General features: G+C 31.9%; 2 protein-coding genes across 2 annotated transcripts; both read right to left on the bottom strand.

The window, feature by feature from the left end:
- Window positions 1-1,980: 1,980 nt before the first annotated feature.
- On the bottom strand, window positions 1,981-4,090 carry LOC109587297 (uncharacterized). The gene is made up of 5 exons (XM_020003543.1): window positions 3,709-4,090; window positions 2,926-2,997; window positions 2,740-2,877; window positions 2,449-2,684; window positions 1,981-1,998 (listed from the first exon to the last, which is right to left on the bottom strand). The coding sequence occupies exons 1-5, from the start codon at window positions 4,088-4,090 to the stop codon at window positions 1,981-1,983; spliced, it is 846 nt and encodes a 281-aa protein (XP_019859102.1).
- A 259-nt stretch (window positions 4,091-4,349) lies between these two features.
- On the bottom strand, window positions 4,350-4,959 carry LOC109587296 (uncharacterized). Its single transcript, XM_020003542.1, has 3 exons — window positions 4,806-4,959; window positions 4,458-4,751; window positions 4,350-4,414 (listed from the first exon to the last, which is right to left on the bottom strand). Exons 1-3 carry the CDS (start codon window positions 4,843-4,845, stop codon window positions 4,350-4,352), a joined length of 399 nt encoding a protein of 132 aa, XP_019859101.1. The 5' UTR covers window positions 4,846-4,959.
- Window positions 4,960-8,704: the final 3,745 nt, after the last annotated feature.

The following is an 8,704-nucleotide window of genomic DNA, read 5'->3' as shown; positions in this document are numbered from 1 at the left end:
TTTATTAATTAATTTCAGTTAATTAACCACAATTATAAGCATGTATGCATGTTAATTTTTACTGTAAAAATGTACGGTAGTTGACAGTTTTTATATTTGTGTACTAGTGCATTACTTGGTGATTTCACTTGCAAATTGTCAATCGCTAAATACAGTATGCATGTATATGTACAGATGTACATGTAAAAAATGGCTCTGAAATCACCCCAAATTTTTATTACATTTTCTGATACATATTGATGTCTTTGTACTGTGTAGAAATTTGGAGCTGATTCTGACTTCAATTTTTTGAGTTACGGCCATTAAAAATAACTGACAATAATTCTAAAAAATGCCCATGGTTTTTCCAAAAAATGGCTCCGAAATCACCCCAAATTTTTGTTACATTTTCTGATACATAATAAAGTCTTCATGCTGTGTTGAAAGTTTGAGCTGATTGCGATTACAGAAAATTAGGAAAATTGACAGGTTATTATATAAAATAGGGTTCTTGTTGTAAAGTAATGCTTTGTGTTGTGAATAATTAATTTTCAGTGTATACCGTATAGCGGGTAATTTTTTTGGTGTTTTATTTTTGTGATTTTTGTGGTTTGGAGGCTTCCCACGAAATTTAAACCCACTAACTCATTGAAGTGCCATCCCCTTACAAGCTATGTAAACTGTCAACCATGAAAATTAAATCACGAATTGCCCCTCTAGGAGCAAACCATAAAAATTTAAACTCACTAAAATAACCCGCTATACGGTATTGCTGATACAATAATTAATACTATCAGTATAACAATATGTCCTCTTGATGATCAATGTATTGATGATATTGTACATCCTTATATGGTATGTGTGTGTGTGTATAATTTGTCATTTCCTCTCTCTCTTTCTCTTCTCAGAATTCTGATGTACTGGTAAAACTGTGTGGACATATTTAAATATTAATTTTTTATCATCTCTTTTATAAACAGTTTTATTAAAACTAATAATATTATTATTACTATTATTTTTGTAATGTAATTTTATTTTTCTTTGTCTTTTTCTTTCTTTTTATCTGTTCCTTTTTGTGAGAAATATATTGAGAATGGAAACAAGACTGACTTCCTGAAATGGAGGAAGGTCAGCTAGAGAGGGAAATAGAAAGAAATGATGACAACAAAGAGAGAGACAGTGACATGAGTGTGTGTCAGTAAGAGAAGGAATGTACAGTATATACTGGAGAAGGAGAGAGAGAGAGATAGATGAGAGATCAAGAGATGTTTATGTGTTAGATTTATGATACTATAATGTGTCACTGGTCCACCTTTTATCATGTAAAGTGTATTGTATCCTATGAATTGGTATAATAATTTTTGTATATAAAAGAGATTTAATAAGTTCACCTGAAGACTGATTAGTACAACCAGTGAACTCTGTCTTGTATGAGGTGATAGTTAGAATAAGTACTAATACAAGTCTCTTTGTGTTGCTTGTCTAGCCTGAGTCTCCTTATATTCTTATTATCCATTAGTGACTGGAGGATGAGTAGCATTGACTCAGTAGACAATGAAGTCTTCCTTAGATCCAGTGCAACTAGTGATGAGTTATTGAGGAGGAGGTGAGAAAGAGCCTGTCCACTAGTAGAAGAGATGAGAGGATTTAAAAAAAGATCTAATGAGGTAAGTGTAGAGTTGTATTCAAGTACTCGACAGATATTAGTAACTCCTCTATCACTAATAGAGTGGTACCTGATGACTAGTTTTTGTATTGTTTTATTATTGGTTAGTAGTATACACAAGTACTGGATACAATCATTAGTTAATGGAGTGCGCCATATCTCAAGTCTCCTCAGGTTTAGTGTATGCAGTTTAGTTGATGATAGTAGAGATACTGCACTATTAGTACATAAGTAGTTGAGGTGAATCCTCTGATGATCATCATTAATATTACTAATAACTTCATTGCACTGAAGTAATGATGGAGAGATAAGGTATACCCAATCACTGATTTGTTCTACATTGCCAGGCACTCCTAATATAAAGCAAAGATATACCGATATACATGTATGTACATAATAATATACATATTCACATCATGTGTATATACAAACACACACAACTTGCATAAACAAATACAGACACAGCTAGTAGTTGTCACTGACTGACTGTATTATGTGAATGTGTGTGTTTGTTATAATGTATTAAGTATGAACAGAGTAAAATTTGAAGTAAAATTTGTGAATTAATTTTATACATGCACAATCCCTATCAGTAAGCAAGTACACATGCATGAAATTACATGTACATAATTATACTAATTGTCACAATAATCACAAATATTACCTTTATCATGTTGTTCCTTGTCTTGTCTCAGTGCAGGTATCATAATAGGATCATCATTAATAGTCTCCAAGAAAAGAGAAGCTTTCTCATCATTACTAATTGAATCATTCCTTATTCTCTGTAGAATAGGAAGGGACACTTCTTCAACTGACAGTAGAAACTCTAATAGTTGAAGTGACTCCAACTTTGAGTAAACACAACTGCTAGGAATAAATCCTTCATCACCAGACACCAAGGATCTTCCTTTCCAATAAAAAAAGCCCTCCTTCTCATATATCCTAATTTGCTCTCCCTCACTGAATGATATTTCATCACTTGCTATTGCATGATAGTCATAACGAGCAATAAAAAAAGATTCTTCTGTTGGTTTATTCACTATTTTATCAATATGATACAATAATCAATCAGTTAATGAAATAATGGCACATACTTCTCATTATATCTCTATATTTTTTTTTATTCTCTTCTCTTTTATTTAGTATATGTTCACTCATTAATGATATCTGTTCTTGTAGATCAGCTATTTCTCTCTTAATACCTATTAATGATTCACTCTGATCCAGTAAACCTATCATATAATTATAAATACACTAATACATACATTATGATTCAGTACCACTTTTATTTGTTAATAACAATTGCAAATGATCTATTTCCATTTTTATTCCTCTTCTGATTCTGTATGATGCTATAACAAATAATAATAATAATAATAATAATAATAATAATGATAATAATAATAATTCTAAACTGAACTAGTATTTCTTGGTAAAAAAAGACATTGTTGAATTTCCTTTACTCTCATTTCTACATTATTTCAATTATAATTATAATTAATAAAGTTTATTTATACTTACTTGTTAGTGTTTCTTCTAATTGTTTGCTTGTTTTATTTTCTTTTATTAATTGTCTATTAATTATTGTCACACTTGTATCAATTGATAGTATATCTGAAATATTTATTCATCAATGAATAATACTGGTCAACAACTATTACATTAATGTATTATTATACCTTGATTAATTACTGATTGAGGTGCTGCTCCTCCTGTTTCTTTCTCCTCCAGTCTTGCTACTCTCTCTTCCTATTAAGTTAGTTTAATAAAATAATCAAACACAAATTATTATACCTTTAAATCATGAGGTTGTTCCTTTATCTCCTGTACCTCCTCTTGCAGTGGTTCCAGTATTTCCTTTATAATACAGTATATAATGATAATTACTGACAGTAAATATACACATACTTGTATATTTTCTTTCTTCCATATTGTGCAGTATCCAACAGTAAGCTTCATTAGACCATTCTTTATTAATAATTCAAGATTCTCACTCAATTTTATAATGAGAGCTCCAGTGAGAGAGTGAGGGAAAGAGCAAGTGATGGTGATGGATTGAGTGCTTTTGATGTCGACCAACTTCACAAATTTTCCAGAAGATTTTGATACAATATCTGTGACATCCTTCAGCTTATGCTCAGTAGCTTCCCATCCAAGTACATAAGTAGCCGTTTCACATTTAAGAGGAGGACTGGCCCTAACTACATCAAATGGCTGATTCAAGCACAAATCAACTGATAAATTACAACATGATTCATCAATTTCCCTCTTGTAATCATTGATGTATTTCTGAGCATCATCAATCTCAAAGTGCTCAACAACAGCTTCAAGGATCACAATATTAGCAAGACTGCATTTTTTCCTAATGAGGCGCATGACACCTTGAAGATTTTTTATCAAGCTCAATTCTGTTTCAAGGTCAGAGTCAAAATCTTCAATAAACATTTTAAGATCTTCTAAAGGAGGCGGACATTTTGAAACAACTTTGCGAACATTAGAAAACATTTTAGCAAATTTCGCATAAAGCACATCAAAATCTTGTCTTTTATATTGTGGAATGTAAAGAGGAGCAACTGTAAAATTAAATGTGACTAACAATTACACCCAACTACCACTCACCATTGGTAGGTGTTGATTTATTGGAATCAGAACTTGAAGATTCAGAAGATTCTTGAGCTGAAAATTATCAAATAAAAACTGATTATTAATATTCTATTGATATACTTTCATCATCTAATATCATCTGTGTATTGTCATTAAATGTTTTATCTAAAAGATTTTAAAATTTATTGCATAAGTTATGCTAACTCACCATAGTCTCTTTGTATAGTTGTTCCTAGTTTTATATTACCAGTGAACTTGCACAACACACTAGCAAATGTTTGTAGTAAACTATACTTGCTGTGAATAGCTACTATAATGGCAGCTAACAGGATTTCACGTTGAATAGAAACAGAGGGACTAGCTGATTCAACACTAGCCAATACTTGTCCTGTTATGACACCCTCTTTTTGAAGCATAATAGCTACACTGAGAGGATCAGAGAGAGACTGAGAGAGGAGTGGATGATGAGTGTTGAATATATCAATAGCCTTAGCTTTATGTTCTATAGAATACAGACACACAGTCAATACTAATACAATCAGAGATATTAACTTACTCTTTTGATCTAACTTGTCAGCTACAGCATTCTCATTCATAGATTTAAGAGCATCTGACAATGAGTCAAAGGTAGCTCCTCCTTTACTGTCAACATTATCAGCTCTACACAACCACTTGGAGAGACACTCTGTCAAACATCGAGTTATATCACGTGGAAATATAGCTTCCAAAACATCCAGTGTGTTCTTGTGCAGTCCTAGTTTCAGTCCCAGCTCATACCATCTTGCCTGAGGGAAACCACATCTCTCCAATAGATTTAGTACATCAATAAGTTGGTCTAAAATCATATTCAATGATACATAAATAGTTAATGAACAGTACCAATAGTCAAAGGAGAAGAGAAGAGACACAGAGAAGAAGAACAAGAACTGGTTTTAGCTGCCATTGATCAAAGAACAAGCTATAAACAGGATGCAAACTTTGCAAAGGAATAACAAAGGGAGGGGCTCGGTAACTTTGGGCAGGGTAATTTGACCCTCAATATGACGGCATTGGAACAGACACATCAGGATAGACTTTTCATATTATACAGCCAGGGAAGAGAGATGTAGATGATCAAAATGCTGGAGTTACTAATGACAGCGTAAAATAACGGATGAGGTAGTTTAAATTACGTACATGTATACCAGTACATGAATTTTAGTGAATTATTAGTATATGAATTTGTGACCAGCCCATGGTGCCATTGAGCATTTAGCATAATAATTTATTCATCTATTTAACATGTTAACATAATGTGATGGTGGATTATTATCAGCTAGTAGTATATTTATACTTTATTGTTCTTATCTTTCTCCTCCTATCCTTTCTTTCATTTTCTCTCTCGTAGGAGCTTGTAGCTTTAAAAGGCTCTCATGTATTTAATGTATGTAATGTAATGTAATGCATGTTTCTTAATGTATTTTTTATTAATTTATTGAATAATGGAGAGATTTTGAGCGAGCATGTCATGTTATTTTAATTTTAAATAATCCAGAAAAGTACACAAAGCTAACTTTTTTAAAATTGCCTAAAAGTTTTTATTACATTTTCGGATGCATATTGCTGTCCTTATGCTGTGTAGAAATATGAGCTTATTCTGAATAAAATTTTTCAAGTTATAGCAATTTTAAAAATCAGTAAAATTAATTAATGAAAATTAGCTAAAGCTACTGCTTTTGTTCAGTAAATGGCTCCAAAATTGACCCCAATTTTTATTATAATTATTCAAAATACGAATTAACGTCCTATGCTTTGTAGAAAGTTTGAGCTGATTCTGACATATAATTTTTAAGTTACGGCCATTTTTTAATGCCAAAATTCTGAAAAATGTCCAACTAAGGGTATATATAGCCTATGGTTTTTTCCAAGAAATGACTCCAAAATCACCCCAAATTTTAATTAGATTTTCTGATACATATTGATATAATTATGCTGTGTAGAAAGTTTGAGTTGATTACGACTTAAATTTTTCAAGTTACAGTCATCTTAATAAACTACCAATGTCCTAAAAAATACCCAAGACTATATAGCCCATAATTCTCTTCCAAATAATGGCTCCAAAATCCTCCCCAACTGTTATGGTATTTTTGATGCATATTAATCTCGTCATGCCCATGTGTGAGTCAATTAATACGAATTAAGTTATGATATGGCATGAAGTTAGAAATCAATAAATAAAGCATCATCTCCCCTTGTCTTATACAACTTATTGTACTGTACATTGTTTCTATAATGACAGTAAAATTTCATACCATCAAACATTAACTTTACAACTTGTACAGTACATGCATAAACACTAGTGGAATGACATACAAAAATATTTCATGAATATTAGTTAATATGCTATCGTTGCTACATGAGTAGTGAAGTGAATAATGTAAGTGTTTATTCATTGTATATTTATGATGAGAACAGTTGTTAGTATAGCATCAGTTATAGGTTATCTCTCTCTCTCTCTCTCTTTATTAAAGACAGTGGTTCATAGTGATGGATAATATTAATGATAATTTCACACTAAGTGATGTCATCAATGGCCCACTGCTAGCTGCTGTGTTTGGTACAGGGATTATTTGAGGTCTCATAAATAACTCATTAGTACTGATACTCCTGCCTCTGATATAAAGACTTGGAAGCAACCAACAACCATTTTCTCTCTAACATGCTCCTCAATAACCTGGTCGTTGGGATCTGTATCATTCCGTAACAGCTGCTGTGGGTGAGTGGATATTTGCAAGGACAGAAGATGAGAAAGAAACCGTCAGTCAAGTCGTTAGGTGCATTTTCACATTCAGTATCCTTACAGCAACAGAGAGTCTAGTATTATACTACTCTCCTTTGATAGAACCTGGTCCTTGGAATCTTATTTTTACTATCATAACAGCTGTTGTTGGTAAATGTACATTTATAATGTACAAGTAGCTATTTCAATTCTTTCATTGCATTTATACATGTATAATGTATGTATACATGTGTACATGTACATGTAGTGTCTCTATTATTATAAAAATCTAATTTTTATTGGAATCAGTTCATACTTGCTACACAACATAAGAACATTATAAAAGTAATAAAATTATATATTATACAGATCACATTATCGAGGGAATAAACAAAGTTGATGATGAAAATGATGGAGTTGCAAAATAACAGATGAGGTAATTTAAATGTTCACATACATGCATACGTGTACTAGTATACAAATTTTAGTGAAATTGCGAATTACTGCATAAATTTGTGAATTTGAATTTTTACCCAAGGCTATATTATAGCCCATGGTTTTTCTAAAATATGGCTCCAGAATTACCCTAAATTTTTGTTACATTTTCTGATGCACACTGATGTCCTTATGCTGTGTACAAAAATTGAGCTGATTCCGACTTCAATTTTTCAAGTTACAGCCATAATAATTTTGAAAAATACCCAAGGCTATTATAGCCCAAAGTTTTTTCCAAAAATGGCTCTGAAATCACCTTAAATTTTTATTACATTTTAAAATACAGATTGATGACCTTATGTTGCGTACAAAGTTTGAGCTGATTCCAATTTCAATTTTTGAAGTTATTCCCATTTTAAGAAAATGTCAAAATTCCGAAAAATACCCAAGGCTATAAGCCATTGTTTTTTTCAAACTATGGCTCCAAATCTCCCCAAATTTTTATTATATTTTTTAATACAGATTGATGTCCTTGTGCTGTGTAACAAGTTTGAGCTGATTCCAACTTCAGTTTTTTGAGTTATGGTCATTTTGATGAAATGCCAAACTCTGAATGCTACCTACCCGTATAAAAAAAACAAGGTTGCAGCATGGTTGTGGCAACCTTGTAACAAGGTTGTTGTCACTAGGTGGTCACTACCTGGCCACAAAGCCCGCCCACCACTACCTTGTAAAAACCTGGAATTGTCATGACATGTTTTCCACCTTGTGACAACCTCGTCACAATGAACAATAAATTTAATAGAATAACTATAATCTGAAAGACTATTAACACATAGATATATTGTCATCCTAATCCCTTATAGTTTGAATTGATTTCTAAATACTTCATGTATTTATGATAATTTTATATGTAGCTAATGTATGAAGATGTGTATTGTTCACTAAGCTGTTGTCTAAGAGCGAGAGTGAAATATTGAGCAAACTTTAACTTGAGGCATGGGATGACTTCAATACTCAAGCCCTAGCTTCCTCAACTAATGAAAGGTTGTCCTCATCCCCCATCTCCCTCCCTCTCTCTCTTTTTCTGTCTCTTTTTGTCATACATGTGTTCTTGGCATAAGGAGTGTGGTCAATCTGGCATCATGTACATTTTAATATTATTTTCTCCATTTAATAATATAAATTATTTATTAATAAGCTAATATTTATATGAAATAATTACAAAAAGCCTAGCCTGTTTTTAATAGTTATATAATAAG

This window comes from Amphimedon queenslandica, unplaced genomic scaffold (assembly GCF_000090795.2).
Source record: "Amphimedon queenslandica unplaced genomic scaffold, v1.1 AMPQUscaffold_12618, whole genome shotgun sequence".
In the NCBI taxonomy this organism is placed as follows: Eukaryota; Metazoa; Porifera; class Demospongiae; order Haplosclerida; family Niphatidae; genus Amphimedon; species Amphimedon queenslandica.
Note: the sequence above shows the minus strand (reverse complement) of the source record. Positions and strands in the feature narration are given on the sequence as shown.